This window comes from Nerophis lumbriciformis, linkage group LG19 (genome assembly GCF_033978685.3).
Source record: "Nerophis lumbriciformis linkage group LG19, RoL_Nlum_v2.1, whole genome shotgun sequence".
In the NCBI taxonomy this organism is placed as follows: Eukaryota; Metazoa; Chordata; class Actinopteri; order Syngnathiformes; family Syngnathidae; genus Nerophis; species Nerophis lumbriciformis.
Genome location: NC_084566.2, coordinates 20,930,769 through 20,951,784, shown reverse-complemented (window position 1 = coordinate 20,951,784; position 21,016 = coordinate 20,930,769). Strand labels below are relative to the sequence as shown.

At 39.0% G+C, this 21,016-nt stretch overlaps 1 protein-coding gene across 3 annotated transcripts in view; it reads left to right on the top strand.

Annotated features, from left to right (window-relative positions):
- spidr (scaffold protein involved in DNA repair) overlaps window positions 1-21,016 on the top strand; it is a 61,256-nt gene that overhangs the window by 26,638 nt on the left and 13,602 nt on the right. For 2 of the 3 annotated variants that reach the window (XM_061979347.2, XM_061979348.2), the window contains exons 9-14: window positions 316-520; window positions 1,783-2,006; window positions 15,254-15,412; window positions 18,251-18,329; window positions 20,421-20,558; window positions 20,651-20,710. In XM_061979347.2, coding sequence (XP_061835331.2) covers window positions 316-520; window positions 1,783-2,006; window positions 15,254-15,412; window positions 18,251-18,329; window positions 20,421-20,558; window positions 20,651-20,710 — 865 coding nt within the window. The remainder of the gene's footprint in view (window positions 1-315; window positions 521-1,782; window positions 2,007-15,253; window positions 15,413-18,250; window positions 18,330-20,420; window positions 20,559-20,650; window positions 20,711-21,016) is intronic. The other variant, XM_061979349.2, reaches the window with a different exon arrangement.

The window sequence follows — 21,016 nt, the reverse complement described above, 5'->3', positions numbered from 1 at the left end:
TTGGCATATTTTACATGCAACATTGTGCTGCTCATCTAACAAATGCATGTTTTTTACAAATTACTCAACCATATATTTGCAAGAAGTGTTCACTGAAATCATTCTATAACTTTTTGTTTAATGTTTATTATGATAACAAAAAAGATTGAGTACATCTGTTCTCTATTCTAACGTTTCATATCAGTTTGACAACATTCCTGCACTCTTATTCCCGTCTGGATTATTTTTTTTCTTCATAAAATCTGTTTCTCTTTTCAACTTGACGCAGGTGAATGGGAGGAGAAAACTGATGACCCTCATTCATTTTCTTCGCAGGCAAAGTCTCTCCTTGGAGAATTTCGGCTGTGATATAATTCTCAACACGCACTTTAGTCGGAAAGTCAGCAACTCGACCTCCCATCCGGCTGACATGCTACCAAGAGGCCTGCTCGCGGCCAAGAGGGTCATGCCTTATCCTCTGTGCGGAACATTCGGGATGTTGGAAGTTTGCAGGGATTCTAAGAAAAATGATACCAAACAGGTGTGCTTTCTCGACTTGTATGTGTAAGATCATGAGTATTCCAAGAAGGCCATATTGTGCCATCGTCTGGGGAGAGGCCACAAAATGTGTAGTGAAGCCTATCTTGTCATTATATAAACAAACACTAAATATATTTGACCAAAAACAATGAAGCATCATCACTGCCATATTACCCAAAAATAAAACATGAGTTTAGATAACTTTATAAATGTCTCATTTTTAAAAGCAATTTTTAAGTGTCTTAATAGAGTAGCCCCTGATCTAATATGTAAAGAAATAAAAGTTAAAGTACCAATGATTGTCACACAAACACTTGGTGTCAAATTACTCTCTGCATTTGACCCATCCCCATGTTCACCCCCTGGGAGGTGAGGGGAGCAGTGAGCAGCAGTGGCTGCTGTGCTCGGGAATAATTTTGGTGATTTAACCCTCAATTCCAACTCTTGATGCTGAGTACCAAGCAGGGAGGTAATGGGTCCCATTTTTATAGTCTTTGGTACGACCCGGGGTTTGAACTTACGACCTACAGATCTCAGGGAGCGGACACTAACCACAAGGCCACTGAGCAGGTCATGATGAGTTTTGATAACTTTATAAATGTCTAATTTTTAAAAGCTATTTTTAAGTGTCTTTATAGATTAGCCCCTGATATAATATGTAAAGAAACAAAGATAGCGTAGTGAAGGTGTGCGGACTCAAGCTGCAGTCAGTGGGAGCTGGAGACTGAAAAGGTGCCGCATGACTCTGGGTCAGTCTGTGTTCTCAGTGAAGGCCTCGCATCTGTGGAACTCTTTGCCACTGGAGTTAAAGTCACAGTCGGACATTGAACTTTTCTCCACTAATCTGAAAAAGTGACTTAAGGAAAATCAGAAGTGTGAGGACTAGAACTGGATGTAGTATGGACAAATGGGGCCAATTGTTTTTCATGTATTTATATGTTGTACTTGTCTTAATCCTTTTGTATGTGTTTTACACTTTTCTCAACTTTTCTTTCAAAGCCTAACCAGGGACGAGGGTTGCAAATTAGCCGGTGGCTAGAAGTCTTATGTACTTTGACATCGGTTACGTATGGGTAGCAAAGTTTAATTGTACTGTCCCTGACAAATAAAAAAATACAAATAAAAGTAATCTAATGCTTCAGGCATTGGTCAATCATCCGACAAACATTGTGCACAGGTGTTTTAATTTAATGATGCTTTCAAGGAATTCTATGTTAATGGTACACCGCTATCGTTCAATTTGCACATCTTCATCACCCTCAGGTAGCTGCCACTTATGGACTTCCTGGTGTCCTGCCCAGATGTTGCCATTCTCTCCTGGAGGCTATTGAAGGGATGGGCCAGGCTGGTTCTTTAGGCCACGATGTGATGGTGGTGGTCCAAAGAGTGTACTCCATCCCTGTGCTGGACTGCTCCCCAGCATCTCAGCCCAGACTTCCCTCCAGGCCCTCCTCAGCTCCGCCTTCTGCAGTGAAAGGCAAAAGCAGGTAATGTTGGGAACCCTTTCTTTGCCACTGATTGACGCACACAGTTTGTCACTTTATGCTAGAAGAGTCTGGTAAAAATTAACCATCTGCTTTGGATGCTTGTGCACCACAATACGGAGGGCTCCTCTGAGGTGGCACAATGTGTCCCAGTGGTCAGGGCTATTGTTCTCAGGCCTCACAAGAGTACACACACTGTAGCCATATGCCGTTGTTTGACAAAGGACACAAACATGTCTAATTGAATCCAGCCCCTCCGTGAGCGATGTGCGCCAATTCTGTGGAAAAGGCAGCCCGATGTTTTGGAATCTCATGCACCAGCAAGTCACAGTTGAATTGTTGCCCACTTGTTTCAACCGCACTGGATGGAACAGGTTTGTAACTGTTTTTTTGTGTATGCCTGTAATATTCTCAAAACAATTAGCAATGACAAAAAAGTGCCCAACGGCCTCAGATTAAAAAAAAACCTTCAGATTATTCCTTGAGTTGCTTAAATTTTTAACCAAATTATCATCGGGTGTCCTTATTTTATCACATGGTTGTACAGTCGTCCCTTGTTTATCCTAGTAAATTGCAACTGGACATGACCGCGATATAAGAATCTCCTGCAAAGTAGGAATATTATTAATAAACCAAATATGTTCATCATGAGAGCATGAAAAGGCTGTTTATGACCTCTTAAATACGTTTCTAAACATTATTGGGGCCCCCTTAACATGAAATAACACCCAAACTTTTTATATAAATTTGGCCAATCGCGATAATGCACGTTGATGACACATTCTATCTGTGTCTTGCACATTTGACTGCGACAACTGACCTCAACGCACTTTAGCGTTCTTGCTAGCGAGCTTGCTTAGCTGCTCCTAAGTCAGCAATCCATTGCGGAAAATAAACTGTTTCTTACAAGTTACGTTAAAGTTAAAAGTTAAAGTACCAATGATTGTCACACACACACTAGGTGTGGCAAAATTATTCTCTGCATTTGACCCATCACCCTTGATCACCCCCTGGGAGGTGAGAGAAGCAGCGAGCAGCAGCGGTGGCCGCACCCGGGAATCATTTTTGGTGATTTAACCCCCAATTCCAACCCTTGATGCTGAGTGCCAATCACTGGAGGATCAGGAATAGCTAAATTTGCTACTGTGGGAGGATACAGTAACTTATGCTAACCGCTAAGCTAAAGCTCTTGAATGTAGGTCGGATCGATCCAAATATCGACAGTAACAATAACAAATAAAGTATCAGTATATGGTTGGTACTACAGTAATTAGATCAATATTTTTACTATCACAAAATATGTTTTGTTGTTTATCTTATTATAAACTCAAAAAGTAAGTACCTAAACACTGGAGGACTTTATAGGCAAAACCCCAAGGATTTATATCAGAGCCAATAGTAGGAAATAATCAAAATATGTAATTTATATTGTTACACCATCCTGTTTTTACCTGATTAAAATTGTATTACATTTTTTTTACAATTCTAATGATTTTAAATATCAGAATTTACTTACAGGCTTTGTAACTTGTTTTAAAATGGTTGTATTGTCATTTATATACCAAATATACCGTTATATACTGTCTATCGTTACCGCAAGAGCAACAATATATATAACAATATAGATTTTAGGCCATCCCTGGTTGTAGATGACCCCAAGGTCTCCCACTGGCATTAAACATTTTAGTCCCGTAAAACAAATGCCAAACTTTTTATTTTTTAAATCCATTTTCAGTTTACGGTGTGTATAAACAGCCCCTTATTGAGGCAAGCTTAGGGAAGAACGCCATTAAAAAAAATCCTCCCAATACTTTGTGGAGGGTCCAAAGAGAGAGATATTAGGCTTTTGTTACCATTGCAAGAGAGCGCATGTTGAATGTCATTGGAGTTGCCGATTTGACTCACTTTTTAAGCATGTACAATATCATAATTTATTAACTCCCGAGGGTAAATTCCCATGCACAGTCAGAAGGTGGGAAGGTACTGAGCAACGGCGTCATGCCCCTTAGCAGTTTAGAGGGTTTAAGCCAGGGCACCTCGACTCATGAAGAAGACACCTAGTGTTCTTCTTCTGCATGGTTTGAACCTTTTGTCCTCTGGTCCCTACAAAGCCAACCCACTTAAGTCAGTGATTCATTAACTCAATTAGTACAAAGTGTGTTCTACTGGAAGTGTACTGATTTACATAACCGCTTTTAAATGCATTCTCTGATCCATCCAGATGTAGCCCATTGCTTGTCCTATAGACAGCTGGGACCCTGAACAGGATAGGTGGTATAGAAATGGATGGATGGAATTGAAAAAGGAAGGCTCTGTAAAACCTTTATTGACATTGTAATCTCACCCAAATTCATTGGCGTGGTCTCGTTGTGGTTAATGAATCAATGAATGTCTTGTTTGAAGTGAAGCTATCCGATTTGACCTTTAGTTGCCTGGCCCTCCCCGGGCGTGTTGTTTTTGTCCTGTGCTGAGTAATAAAATAAAGGCATTGGTTTTGTCATAGTGGGACAAGGCAATGAGGAGTAGGAGGACCCAGGTCAGCTGACTAGTTTAAGCTGTGGTTGTAATTCGACACCTGCTCCTGCCATGCTGCCTCTGTGGCTGGTAAACAAACCCCGCCCACCGGAAGCGCTCCCTCCCCCTCCTCTTAACTCAACCAGAGTAAACAGGTTTAGTTAGTAGTTACGGGATGGAGGTGGGGCACAGGTTTGTGAGGATAACAAGGATGTCAGACTATTTTCCTGCCTGTTCATTGTTACATATTTGCCAGGAAGCCACACTACTTACTTCCTCACAGTCATTTGTAATGTCATCCTGGCACTAAAATTTAATTAAAAGAGGTTGTTACCATGCTGCGTTCATGCATTACTCATAGTACTTTTCCAAGATACTCCTGTAAAAAAAATAAAAACAAAAAAAGTCATTTTATTTTCACCATGGTGGTCTGTTCTGTGTGATGACAAGGACACTTTGTGCCGTTCATTTTGAGTCCCCAGTCTTTTATGAGTCACAGTGTTTTTTTTATCCTTTTGTTGTTCACGCACTCAGTTAGTGAAGGGGGATATTTAACCCTGAAGAAGATTCCTGTAAATTTGGAATAGAATAAATAAGATTAAGTGTTTGCAGGAAGTGAGAAGTGTCTAGTTCTTTTTTCCGCAGTGGTGAAGGAACACAATGTGCTGCAAGGATCCTGTTTCAGCCATGTTTATCGCCCTCTCCGCACTGATTGGTGGACAACACATAGAAAGGAATCCCGCCTGTCCGCCCCCTGCACCAATGAGGCCTCTCTGCTGTGTTCTCCATGCATGGGTCACTTTCTTAGCGCGTTGCCAAGTAATGTGCATGTGCTCGGGGTGCGAACACAGTGTGACTGTATGTGCACGCGCTTGCACAGAGTGAGTAGATCGTAGTTCCTGGAAGAAAACTTGTGCTGCTTAGAATCCTGCGGTTGCTCACAACAACAATTTCCTCAAAACAGCCTGCGACTGGAGCCCACCAGCTTTTTAGGAGTGAGGGTTCTCAAATTTGAGGAAGTTGGACTGAGAATCACCAAAAGGAGAACGATTGTTTATGTCAAGTCCAACGACCCTATTTGTTATCTGTCAAGTGTTAGATCAGAGCAGATATTTCACCTTTTTTTTTTTCTTTTTTTTTTGCTCATGTTGAAACAAGCTACAACTAAGATGAACATGTTTGTTTTACCACATCTGGCTCCAGCAATTTAATACTGATAAAAAACATTTTTGTAATTGAACATATTTGCTTTTTGTACAGTGTACTATTTTAAAATTATAATCAATGTTAACATTTTAGGAAACAATAACTTAAGTGTGTTTGTTTTTGATGTACAGTTTCTATTCCTGAACTAAGATATTGGTAATGATTTACTTTATTTTCAACATGCACAACAATTTATATTGCAGTACATCACATGTTTTTACACTTACACTTTTTAACATATTTGCAATACCATTTTTTTGTACTAGAAAAGGATAAGAATGTTTGACATTACAGTAGTTAGTTTTTTTAGCCAGCTTGTTTATATCATGGAATTGGATAGATGACAAAAAAATAGATGCATACACTAAATAAATGATCAAATAAAAATAAGGGACTTTGTGTAGTAATTAATAATACCATATTTATGATCAATAACAGCATAACCTAATACAAGGCTATTCAACTGACAGCCTGCAGACCAAATCCAGCCCGAGAATAATAATAATAATAATAATAATAATTAGTAGGGATGTCCGATAATGGCTTTTTGCCGATATCCGATATTCCAATATTGTCCAACTCTTTAATTACCGATACCGATATCAACTGATACCGATATCAACTGATACCGATATCAACCGATACTGATATATACTGTACAGTCGTGGAATTAACACATTATTATGCCTAATTTGAACAACCAGGTATGGTGAAGATAAGGTCCTATTTAAAAATATTAATAAAATAAGATAAATGCATTTAAAAAAAATTCTTGAATAAAAAAGAAAGTCAAACAAAATAAAAACAGTTACATAGAAACTAGTAATTAATAAAAATGAGTAAAATTAACTGTTAAATGTTAGTACTATTAGTGGACCAGCAGCACACACAACCATGTGTGCTTACGGACTGTATCCCTTGCAGACTGTATTGATATATATTGATATATAAAGTAGGAACCAGAATGTTAATACCGGTAACAGAAAAAAACAACCCTTTTGTGTGAATGAGTGTGAATGGGGGGGAGAGTTTTTTTGGGTTGGTGAACTAATTGTAAGTGTATCTTGTGTTTTTTATGTTGATTTAATAAAAAAAAAAAAACGATACCGATAATAAAAAAAAACGATACAGATAATTTCCGATATTACATTTTAAAGCATTTATCGGCCGATAATATCGGCAGGCTGATATTATCGGACATCTCTAATAATTAGCTTTATTGTCTCCGAGGACAAATTTGTCTCGGACATCAAGACACAGCGCTTTACATACATGCATGCATACATACATACATATATACAGTTCATCCGACAATACAGTGACAACAGTGAACAGTGCGCAGGTATATCAGTTAGTTTTGAGTTCGCACATTACTCTCCCCCCGTATTGCACTATCCCCCTGTATTGCATTACTTATTATTGCATCCGGTTATTACAGTAGTTTTCTGTTGTTAAGTGCTTTGATTGCCAGTGGGCCAAATGAAAATCTATACCTGTTGAGTTTGTATGTTGCTGTTCTGTACCATTTACCATTTGGCATCAACACAATTTCACTATGAAGTATGTGGTGTGGGTCACGGGTGATTTTAAGACCCTGCTTCCTCATGGTCTTGTCGAATATTTATTGAAAAGGAACAAGGGGGCTGCATGCCAATTATTTTACCAGCCCTCTTGGTAAGATTTTGAAGTTGGGTTTTGCGTTTGACAGACAGCAAATCGGTCCTTGAGTTCAGCTCAAATCTTAAATTTTTCTTACAAATCTAACATTTTTGCAGCAGATTCCTAAAAACACGCTGCAGCTTTTCTGAAATGTGTAAGTCTGACAAAATAAATAGACCAAACACAAATGTCCACTGCAGAAGATGCTGGTTCTCAAAATAATATCAGTACAGGGAGAAGTCCGGCCTCAGTCCTTAACTTTCTGGAAATGTGCCCTCTCTAACAATTTAGTTTGGGGGATTAGTGTCTGTGCCTCACAATAGGAGAGTCCTGGGTTCGATCCCCGGGCTCGGGGTCTTTCTGTGTGGAGTTTGCATGTTCTCCCTATGACTGCGTGGGTTCCCTCCGGGTACTCCGACTTCCTCCCACCTTCAAAGACATGCACCTGGCGATAGGTTGATTGCAACTAAATTGGCCCTAGTGTGTAAATGCGAGTGTGAATGGTGTCTATCTGTGTTGGCCCTGCGATGAGGTGGCGACTTGTCCAGGGTGTACCCCATTACCCCGAGAGGCACAAGTGGTAGAAAATGGACGGATGGAGCCCTGCGCTAATAGCACAAAAGTAAAACTGTCATAACATTGCGTAGTGAATGGATAATTACAGACTTAGGGTTGGGCATAATAATTCATTAATTGATCATTAAAGATGAGTAATTGATGATTAAGGCTATGTCCACTCTATCACGTATACTTTGGTGCCTCGTTGTCTCTGTGTTGGCTCTGGTATGTACAGTATGTCAAATCAATGTTCTCCTTTGAAATTTGTTAAATTTCCATACATTTGTGATTGAAACTCAAATATACCACAATTTTAAAATGTAAAATGCTTTTCAATTAAAAAAACAACATTTAGATAATGACTTCTACAGTATTTCCTGTGAGCTCTTTCACAGTCAAACACCATTAGCAGCTTTTCCCTTTTTCATGGAAATGTCCGTAGTTCATATTTTAACGCCCTTGGCTGCTGTTACAACCTTTTTCGACAACTCGTGCTTCAGAATATTACAAATTATAACAATGCTATGCTCATACTGCTTCGCCAAGTCAGCTACTCTGTCATGTTTTTCCAAAATGTATTTCTTTAATTAAATAAATGATAAATGGGTTATACTTGTATAGCGCTTTTCTACCTTCAAGGTACTCAAAGCGCTTTGACACTATTTCCACATTCACCCATTCACACACACATTCACACACTGATGGCGGGAGCTGCCATGCAAGGCACTAACCAGCAGCCATCAGGAGCAAGGGGTGAAGTGTATTGCCCAAGGACACAACGGACGTGACTAGGATGGTAGAAGGTGGGGAAATGAATTTCATCTGCTTCTTTTACTCAGCACTCTCCTTCACACTTTCCTTAAACCCCTAATGCTAGTGAGTGAGACACCGGAATTGCACGAAGCTTGTGGGGTTCTTTCGCTACGCAACTAGCGGTGTGGGTTTATCTCTTAACCCACATATTTGCTGGCAACTTAAAACAAACTAGAAAAGTCCACAGAGCAAAAAAAAAAAAGTCATGAATCCAGATGGTGAGCCGAATAAGCCCTAAAATGTAATTACTTCATTTCATCAAAATGTGCCCATAACTAGAAAAGGAGTAAAGCTTCTTGTCAGCCATCCACTGTCTTTGTCCCTGTGCGTGGAGGCAGGGCCGCAAGTATACACACACGGGAGTTAAAACTTGTAACATAGTAGAAATGGTCCCGATCACCCCCAAAATATAATAACTCATTCCTTATCCAATTTCAGACATTTCCTTAAAGTTCATGTACATCCGCCTATAACTTTTTGAGTTACTTTGCTAACTAACTGACAGACAAATCAACTGCAATGATTGCATAACTTCCTGGCAGAGGTTCATATTATTATTATTATACTAAAAAAAAAAAAAGGTAGGGCACTCGTAAATTGAGATTCCAGTGACTGGAAACCCCCCCCCCCCAATAAAAGAACGTTTTATTTTGGCCTTGTGTTCTCACTTAGGGTTTTGTGCTTAAAATTTGAGGCGTTTGAAAACTCCATCCATCCAGAGTGAAGATTTCAAAAACGTTTGTGTATGGGTGGGTAAATTGAAGATCTTTGTGGGCTTGTGTCGTAAGAAATGTGTAACATAATCACATGTATTTAAAGTCGGGCTGACAAATGATTAAAATATTAAATCGCAATTAATCACATTTTGTCCATAGTTACCTCAAAATTAGTCACAATTAATTAAATTATATATTTTTTCATCATTAATATGTATACCCTCGACAGATCATTTTCAAGTTTTTAAATACCAGGACTGGACAGTTAGTTTTAATGAAATGTTTTTTAAACATTATGCTTTTTTTAAACAGCTAAACACAAGATGGACATAAACACACTTAATGACAATAAAACTACCTGCAGTTTGTTGGTGTCTTGCCAAATGTTGTATTCTTTAGGAAAACAGAATGTGTATTCCTGCTGTAGGAGCTCTTGCATTCACAGGAGAAGAGCTACAGTTCCATGTTTAGATACCAGTTTCGCGCATTAATAACACAAAATGTGGATTGTCACGATCATGCTTTGATTGTCAAAGATGTTTGGAAATATAATCTGTGATATTTCTACCAGATATTCTGTACATTTCGTGTTGTAAAAGTTATTGGTAGTCTTATCGCTGCATTACAATGTCTTAACTTTCTCTATTTATTAAAAGTGTAATATTCAGCCTGCTAAACATTCTGTATGAACCAGAACATGTTTTAAAATAATTTCCACATTATTTCAGCCAATATTCCTCAACTGATGTACTATAATCATTTAGGTCAAAATATCACAGATTACTTTACAAAACATATTTTACAAAGCATGATCGCTGTGTGAGACATTTTTTGTTTTGTTTGTGTAGTTAGACCGCATGTGACACGTAGCGCTATTATTGTGAAGCCAAAAGTGTGTGATTGGTTTGAGGAAAAGGTGTTGTGACTTGTTTTGACGACGTGAAAGTCTCCGATAAAAAATTTACTCTAGACTTCCAGCCTAATGTCTTTCGTTTCTGCTGAGCTGTTATCCCATTTCACTGAAACAGTTATAATAACAATCTACAAGTTATGTTATCAATACACTAAACTGTGCTCTGAACACAGAAGTGAAGCTTCACCCCTCAGAATGCAAAAGTGCCAGCATTTACTGCAGTGTTGACAGCAATTGTGGATGAAAAAAGCATTATCTTTTCGAGAGAACAACTTACCATGGCTTTAAAGTTAAAAAGTAAAGTTAAAGTACCAATGATTGTCACACACACACTCTAGGTGTGGCGAGATTATTCTCTGCATTTGACCCATCACCCTTGATCACCCCCTGGGAGGTGAGGGGAGCAGTGGGCAGCAGCGGTTGCCGCGCCCGGGAATCATTTTTGGTGATTTAACCCCCAATTCCAACCCTTGATGCTGAGTGCCAAGCAGGGAGGTAATGGGTCCCATTTTTATAGTCTTTGGTATGACTCGGCCGGGGTTTGAACTCACAACCTACCGATCTCAGGGCGGACACTCTAACCACTAGGCCACTGAGTAGGTTTGATTTTGATTGGGCTTTCAATAATGTACCCTTGGGCTTTCAATAATGTACCCTTTTCTTTGTCCATTTCTGCTCGCTATTTTTCCCCGCTTGTGGCTCAACATCAACTGAACGGGGCTACATTTTTCTACGCGTGCATGTTAATCGCATATCAAAAAAATGTGTGTTGTTAAAAGAAATTATAGTTAGCACGTTTTTAACGCGTTAACTTTGACAGCCTTAATTGAAAGTTACTGTATTTGAAAAGAAAACCCAAGTATTTAAGGTATTGACTTAATTTGAACTGATTTGATTTGCTTGCAGTGGTAGAATGATACAAGACTTATAATTCGCAAAATTCATGATTTGTTTCTGTACACATCAGTGTATACCGCATATATAGTTACAATATTGACAAACAAGTCAGCTCTGGCTGCTTTTTCAGGCTTCTGATTATCCAACATGTGCATACAGTACCCACAATGGAGTGGGAAGAATGTGGATTTTTGAAAACGCTTTACTCTTTGTGCACTACTCGGCTACAACCAGCAGAGGTGCTGTTGATTCAATCTCGGCTAGTTTGGGAGCAAAGAAGAACAATCTGACATCTGCTAATGGAAGTTTTTTTTTCATGTAGTATGAGGAAGGAAGTGCTCTGCTTACATTGCTTGACAACACCAAAACACACCAAAGTAAATAAGTTAAACTCTGCTTATTTCAGCTGCTCAATTGTTTTCATGTTTGGACATTAGCCCACTCCAGCTGGGTTATGCTGCACTGAAAAGATTCTTCTTTTTTTTCTTTTCTGGGAATTACTAGAAATGATCCTGATGTTTCTCTCTTGTGGTACGACTGTTCTGTTCGTGACACAATGTGCCAATTTATTTTCTTTTTAAATCAGACCGGGTGGGGTCTGTTATAGCCACAAGTCAATCCATATGTGGTTTTTCCTTAAATGCGGACCATATCTGTATTTAGGCCCTGACTTAATGCAAACAATCAGGAATAACTTTGGTTAGAGCGTCGGCTCCCGGCACCTAAGTCATGTGAAGAATGTTATTTTGACATCTATTTCTAGATGTCTCTAAACAAACACAGACAGACCTCATGTTTACAAACAGTCACATTTATAGTGACAATCAGGTGGTTGAAAACAGTCTTGGCGCTTTCCCACTGCCTGGAATTTATTGCGAGCATGCGTGCACATACATGATGTGTGCGCTGACGGTCCTCCCTCCTCCCTTTTTCCCAGTCGTTTTTCTCCTTCCTCCTCCCGTCGCCTTGCTCGTTTAACCGGGGGATTTAACCTCCACTGTTTACTCCTCCGTGCTGGTGCAGGGCCGTGTCTGGACTTGACTGGCAGAGATAGTGAGGCCTGTAGGGCTTCCAGCTCTCAGCTCCCATGAATACACATCTCTTAAGTTTGTATTTTTGTAGGCCGAAGGTTCTTTTCTGTCAGCAGCAGCCTGTCAAACCAGCCGCAAGCATAAACTCTCCTAAGTGTCAGAGACATCTTTGCTCTGCATTGGTGTGTCACTGAGGTGATTGTTATGAGTTATTTTGCACTTAGGGAGTATCACAATAATCCTTTTATTGGTAGGCTATTTAGTAAACCTGCAACTAAAAATATGGCAATGTCGAAACTACGTTGTTCCTATGAAAAAGGTTTGAAGGGTTGAACATAGCATTGTTCCATTTATTATGCTCATGTATCATATTAGAGCCATTCCACATTGTTTTATATGTATATATATATAATACATACCGTTTATTACTACAATAATAAACGTGTTAATTACATTTGTTTGGGGATTTTTGTGTTAACTCAGTAAAATTAAACCTCAGTCTTGTAATATGACTTTCTTAATACAACTGGATTCATACTTAAAATGTTCTGTATAAATGTTACCACAACTGCTATGCAACTGTTTTTTCTAGATCCATCCATCCATTTCTACCGCTTGTCCCTTTCGGGGTCGCGATTATGACTTAATGTAATGAAGCCTTAATTTTACTTCCACATTAAAACTACAGGTAAAAGCCAGTAAATTAGAATATTTTGAAAAACTTGATTTATTTCAGTAATTGCATTCAAAAGGTGTAACTTGTACATTATATTTATTCATTGCACACAGACTGATGCATTCAAATGTTTATTTCATTTAATTTTGATGATTTGAAGTGGCAACAAATGAAAATCCAAAATTCCGTGTGTCACAAAATTAGAATATTACTTAAGGCTAATACAAAAAAGGGATTTTTAGAAATGTTGGCCAACTGAAAAGTATGAAAATGAAAAATATGAGCATGTGCAATACTCAATACTTGGTTGGAGCTCCTTTTGCCTCAATTACTGCGTTAATGCGGCGTGGCATGGAGTCGATGAGTTTCTGGCACTGCTCAGGTGTTATGAGAGCCCAGGTTGCTCTGATAGTGGCCTTCAACTCTTCTGCGTTTTTGGGTCTGGCATTCTGCATCTTCCTTTTCACAATACCCCACAGATTTTCTATGGGGCTAAGGTCAGGGGAGTTGGCGGGCCAATTTAGAACAGAAATACCATGGTCCGTAAACCAGGCACGGGTAGATTTTGCGCTGTGTGCAGGCGCCAAGTCCTGTTGGAACTTGAAATCTCCATCTCCATAGAGCAGGTCAGCAGCAGGAAGCATGAAGTGCTCTAAAACTTGCTGGTAGACGGCTGCGTTGACCCTGGATCTCAGGAAACAGAGTGGACCGACACCAGCAGATGACATGGCACCCCAAACCATCACTGATGGTGGAAACTTTACACTAGACTTCAGGCAACGTGGATCCTGTGCCTCTCCTGTCTTCCTCCAGACTCTGGGACCTTGATTTCCAAAGGAAATGCAAAATTTGCATGGTTGGGTGATGGTTTGGGGTGCCATGTCATCTGCTGGTGTCGGTCCACTCTGTTTCCTGAGATCCAGGGTCAACGCAGCCGTCTACCAGCAAGTTTTAGAGCACTTCATGCTTCCTGCTGCTGACCTGCTCTATGGAGATGGAGATTTCAAGTTCCAACAGGACTTGGCGCCTGCACACAGCGCAAAATCTACCCATGCCTGGTTTACGGACCATGGTATTTCTGTTCTAAATTGGCCCGCCAACTCCCCTGACCTTAGCCCCATAGAAAATCTGTGGGGTATTGTGAAAAGGAAGATGCAGAATGCCAGACCCAAAAACGCAGAAGAGTTGAAGGCCACTATCAGAGCAACCTGGGCTCTCATAACACCTGAGCAGTGCCAGAAACTCATCGACTCCATGCCACGCCGCATTAACGCAGTAATTGAGGCAAAAGGAGCTCCAACCAAGTATTGAGTATTGCACATGCTCATATTTTTCATTTTCATACTTTTCAGTTGGCCAACATTTCTAAAAATCCCTTTTTTGTATTAGCCTTAAGTAATATTCTAATTTTGTGACACACGGAATTTTGGATTTTCATTTGTTGCCACTTCAAATCATCAAAATTAAATGAAATAAACATTTGAATGCATCAGTCTGTGTGCAATGAATAAATATAATGTACAAGTTACACCTTTTGAATGCAATTACTGAAATAAATCAAGTTTTTCAAAATATTCTAATTTACTGGCTTTTACCTGTATATTCATGTAACTCTTTGACCTTTGCTCACTTTTAATAGGACAATCTTGTAATATCTAAAAACAACCTATTTATTGACACAATATCATGGCTTTTTTCGTGTAAAACTAAAAAAAAAAGGTTCATTCTATTAGGACTTTAACATAACTTTGACTTTTTTAAAAATAAGAAAAACAACAACAACTAAGTAAGTAATGTCGCAACTTGTTTTTTGTTGTATTGCAACCTTATTCTCTTCATATTGAAACAATATATTGTTATGACTTATTTCCTCTAATATCACGGCTTAAATGTTTCACTGTTCTCGGGGGAAAACAACTTCATACACGTCATATTATAACTTTTTTTCTTGTAATATTATTATGACTTAATTGTTTTATTATGACCTAAAAAATGTATTTCACTTGATTTATGTAATACCTTTTTTTCTTGTGATATTCCAATTTTAATTACATAATAATCTAACTTAATTCTAGTATCATTACAAATGCCTATGAATGTTCTCATTCATCCAGTTCATTGTATTCTCAGGGCATTCAATCGATCGCAACTGGACTCTGATCATTACAAATATTTATTGAATAATTTCACTGTATTTGTTTTTATTTTTAATGTGTACTAATTCTCTGTACTCTTCTCATCAATCACGCATGTTGACTGTTTCCCAGGGTGTGTGTGCTTGTCCAGGACAACTATGGGATGTTCAGCGTGGTCCAGCTGCACATCCTAGCCTGCCAGGATGACCTGCGCCAGTACCGCCACAAGTGGCAGGGAAAGACCTGCATGCTCAGAGATGTTAAGGTGGTGCAGCGCGTCACCCGAGATAGGTGAGACTTTCACGCGTCATTGCAATTTAAACATTTTTTTTCAAAGCATTACAGATAGCATTTTACTTGACATACTTATAATATGGGTTTCTGCGCTATGGTGGCTTATCTTATGTGGATCTCCTACTTTCTGAGAGAAACTTGGCTAGCGGAAAGCGTCAGCAAGGGCAACCGCTTTAGCCACAAGCTCAATCATCACGCACATGATTTTGACAATTTATGTGTGAACCACTGAATGTACCCTTTAGTGTTCCGTTCTCTGCATCTCACATGAACCTCATTATGACATCTCATCTTGATATGCTACTGTGTTTACATGGAACGTGATACTAAGGTGTACTTGTGAGCGACGGCGGTCAGGGTCCCAGATTAGAACCAGTTAGAAGAACTGACATGAGAACATCTCATGGGGGTGGGTATGTTTGCGTCCTATAATATTCCTCGAGGTTGTCTGTGATGGATGGCCTGTCTTCTGTGCTTACATTTAAGCCATGTTGTTGGCTCCTGTGGAAAGACTCGTGGTTTCAGTGGCTTGGCTAAATGAAGATTTTATTTTCTTAGAGGGCAGTTGCCATGCATTTCTCTACATCAGCAACAGTTTTTAGTGATTTGCTTCAGTTTAACCTCCAAACAGAAGCCAGTTAGTAACGCCGGTCAACTTCCGGTGGTTGCATTTAGAAAAAAACGTTTTTAAATCCCCATAATAAATGATTGAATGTATCTGTTCTAGAGTCAAACTGTCCACATCATGTAACCTTAACGAATTGTGCAGCAGTCATATGTATCATACATAGAGACCCCTGTAGTTACTGACACACAGCTGAACACATGTTAATGTTTAACAACTTAGCTACACAACTAGTGTTTTGAGGACATAGCGTAAGTAATATAATGGCAACAAGAGAGGACTTGTAAAAAAAAAAGTCAGCTAGCAATACCACTAATTTAGTCACAGCGGTAAAAAAGTCACATTTTGGAAGCTTGGTAGATAACTAGCCAGCTTCCGCCAAGCTGAGGCAGTGAGAGCCAAGGCGAAAAGAATAAACAGATGCCAAAACAATCAAACTGCAAAGGTTTTGATAAGTAAGCGTTCAAACATGCTGGCATCGATTGATTTAGCGTTTGGCAAACTGTTGGAAAGCCATTGGAGTCTATTGGTATTTTACAGACATTTTTTTTAATTCTCATGGTAATAAAGATACGGGACAAAGTCCACAGAACTTTTGTTTTCAATTTGTTCAAGGAACGGTTGGCAAGCCTACTCATGGCCGAAACTAGCGATTTTGGGCATAAAAAAGTTGGTGACCACTGACTTTAAATACTGAGCTAAAGTGACAACTAACTAGTTAGCAGCTAACGAAAGGTGCCTCACACAATATGCTGACGTCCTGTGTGATGTCATGCCCAATGACTGTTTGGCTTGTTATCTTTTTGTGCGACTTTTAAGGCATCTATAATGCCAGGGTATATTGATCATATTCTAAATTGTCTATCAGTGCAAAGATGAGTGAGGGAACTCTGACTAGTGACTGGTGTACTCCCTGACAAATTTTACTTCAGTTGAAAGTTTTGAACAAATAAAAAAAGTATGTGCTTTCAAGTAAAACATTGAATAAATGTTGGTTTGACATTTTGACAGTAATTTTTTGGACAAAATGTTTGTCTTTTCTTGAAGTTAACTTCAATTATGCATGCAAGTAATTTACTGCGATTAATCGCAATTAATCAAAAATCTCAAGTTTAATAAATATGGTCTAAAAGAGTAATCGTTTCTCATTAGTGATGAATTAATTATATCTTAACAAAATGATCTCTAGGCCGCACTTTGGACACTCCTGGCCTAGATGCTTCTCTTTGCATTGAGATAACTAACCAGCAGCCTGCAGTATCATATCGACACACAGCTGTCATTCTTCCACATCAATCTACTGCTGCAAAAAACAAGAGCAGGCATATTTTGTTTAAATGTCAAATGTAAGGCCTCGTAAATGTCAGGCACGAGGTCTCTTTTGGCACCGATGCACTTTACTCATGTTGCTGTCACGGGGAGCAGCATTTTTTTTCTATGTCAATGTTACTTGACATGTGTCATGTAAGCCAAAATGCACAAAGTTGGGCTTGCTTGGACCGAGCTGGCTTGGCAGAAAAATCCAGTGATACTTTAAATTTTCAAGAATAAATGACTAGAAACACGAGGCTAACAAGTGTCCCTGACTTTTTTGTTACTCATCTTCAGGCAGTCTCACTTTACTTGAATGGGCTGCAGAACCAGTTCCATACAAAGGAAGTCTGTGATTACAAGGCTGGCTATGTTGCTGATAAGACAGCAAAGCGCACACGGATGAATAGGTAGCATTTAGAGGGCCGTTGTCAACTCGTGCTGGAGTTTTTTCTTTCCTTTTCCTCCACACTCTACCTCAGTTTGGGTTTGACGGAACATCTGTGAAGTGTTCATCAAGCATGAATTGTTTGTCATTTGTAAGGCCTAAACAAGCTTCACAAATACAACATCACCTGTAATTACTTTGCTCAAACATTCTTTTATCTTCATTTTGTGTGGGTGGGGTGCGAACTCTTTCCCTTCCCTTCTTGACAGTGTCAAATCCCGCTTGTAAAAACTGTTCCTGTGCATATGAGCCCTGCCAGCCTGAGCACGCTATGTGACGTTAGCACAAGCGCACTGCCTTAACAGATTTGGCCTTCAAGTGGAAGTGAAACCGCTTGCCAAAATTCCACTAAAGTCCTTTATTCAGCAACAAATTCCAACCTTAGCCCCCACTCAACAGTCACCCTTTCACCGCCTCACTCCTTACTCTACATCCGCTCTCACTTTCTCAGGCGCTCCAGTCTTTTCAGCCTGATAGACAGCCTGTGGCCCCCGCTGATGCCCCTTCAATGTCATGGAAACACACCAAGTGTAAGTTCCAAACACCTGCAAAATATAGTACAATTCTGCCTTTACCAAGACAATAACACTTCATTTCACTGCATTCAACGGTCTATCTCGGGGGTCCTCAATTACATTTGTCTAAGGGCTCGAACTTCTCTCAACAGACGCAGAAAGGGCCAATACTGTAAAAAAGAATGCCTCAAAAGTAGAATAAAAAAGCGAAAGGATGGAGGTTAACATATTTTTACACTTGAATGACAGTTATAAGAATGTTAAAATTAGAGCTGTTAACATTATCGCATTAATCGTGTATTAACCAAATTAATTATGCAATTTAAAGTTATGTTTATGGATGTTTAGTGCGTTTACTATTTACTATTGCAGAACTGTTCGAAATGTGCACTTTATTCTACAGCTGTCCCTAGCCACATCGCACAAAATATTTTATATTAAATATTAAATATTTTATTTCTTAAAGCATGTTCCGCAATTTTGTCCTAAATTAAGTATTTTAGCTCTACTGATTTATTATATGCTGAAAATGAGTCAACGTACAAACCGTTATTTTCTAAATAGCCAGAAACACAAGTATTTTAAGTTGCACTTCTTGTGTGCGCACTACCTCTGTCGTACAGGATACTTTATAGATTATTTGCTGGAAGTTACTTTGTTACAGCAGACGCATTTACAGGCAGTGCAGTTCAAATAAGAATAATATCATAGAAATTTAAAACAAAAAACACATGAATATGAATAAATGACTATGTTTGTATCAATATAGTTCAATGCAGGGTGTCAAACTCATTTTAGCTCAGGGGCCGCACGGAGGATAATCTGTGCACACGCGTGCTGGACGATTAAAATCATGGCATTAAAACAAAAAAATAAAGACAACTTCCGATTGTTTTCTTTGTCTTTCTTTGGCTAAAATAGAACAAACACATTCTGAAAATATTACAATAATAATATAGAAAAAAATACCGGCATCGATAAAATTTTGAGTCATGAAGGAAAGAAAAAAGTGAATCAATGTTTATAAGTGAATACATTTACATATGCATAAAAATGTGTTTTCTTTTGTATTATTTTTTTTTTAATGAATTAAGTCACGTTTATGACAATCTTTTTCCAAAACACAATATAGAATGTGAGATATAACAGGATAATGCATACATTTATCATTTGTTTTCAAAACAGTTACAAAAAAGTGGAACCCCAAAAATGTACTGTGGGAGCCCATTTTTATGACTTGATGGGGTCCCTGTGACCCCATTTTGAAAATTCCTAGCGCCAACACTGATGAAGTATTGGTGCGTGCAAAACAGCAGCAGGCGGCTGTGGCCTGCGGGCCGGTTCTAATACTAATCAAATATCATCCTGGGGGCCATAGATCCGACCCACGGCTTTGACTTTGACACATAGGAATTAGAGCATAAATGTATGAATTACTATAATAATGAGAACTGTATTTAATACAGTGAAACCTCCATGTGAGAACTGACCAACATTTTATGATGGTGACAGCTTGACCTTGGTACAGACAATTTTGTATTATATAGTGTTGCTGTTCCACTTTATCTTGACCCTCATCAATATTAAAGACGAGTCCTCTGAAAAAAATATATTTCAATTTGGTGAGGATCTGTATAAAGGTGCAGATGCAGGACTTTCTTTTTTTAACAATTTATTTTATTTGTTTATTTATTCAAATTTGGTGGGGATCTGTATATAGGTGTAGATGCAGTACTTTCTTTTTTGTATTTGACTCACTATGGAGTTAACTGTCCACCACCCTCCCAAACCCAAGAGACACAAAAGCAAAGCCAGTCTGTTTTTCATGGAAAAACGGGAAGTTGCCTGCTAATTATTTAACGCTAAAAACTCTTTACGGTTCAGAGCTGTATTGAGTGACACTCAAGCTACTCGAGAGCATTGTAGCTTTATGAAAACAATAAATACAATGTTGGTCTTAAACTTTTGCACAATTATGATAATAGGTGTTTATGGTTAGGTACCAAAATATTATTGTGACTATGTCCTAGATTGGGTGTATCAAAGAGATTATGCTATATTTTGAAGTATGCTCATATATTTATAATTGTTCTATTTTCATCCAAGAGTCGTCCTGCTGGCCAGGCTCCCAGCTTCTGCTACCTGCTGTCGGGTCAGGAGAGCTCAGTGGAGCCTGTCGAAGGTCACAGTGTGTCACCACTCCACCTTGCATCCACAGAACAAACTTTACGAGACATACTGCAGGTGAAGCATTTCTCATGTTCGCAAAAAATGTGAAAAATGGCTGCCTGACGTGATAACGTACCTACAGCAGGGGCCAATAACTTGTCTTCTAGAATGAACACAAAATTTACTGCTGCAGTTTCGTCGCCGCCGTTGTGTACAAGAGAGTACAGGTACATTTATTTTTATATTTGATGAGAAAAATTATGCCTCAAGCGGCTCAAACCACCTTTTTGTGATCATTTGACCTCCAAGCTGATAAGATTGGTCCTGACGTAGAGAAAAGTGCTCATATCTCTGCGAATGATAATGTGCCGTTCTCCACTATTGATTGGCCAAACCTTTAAACTTTGACCAAGATGAGATAGCGGCCTGCAGTGGACTTTGCCTGGGTAGAACTGTGAATGCTGCTGCACAAGTAACGCGGCACTTTTGTCTAACTTGATGAGTGAATCATCTCGTTTGAAGCAATTACAGAG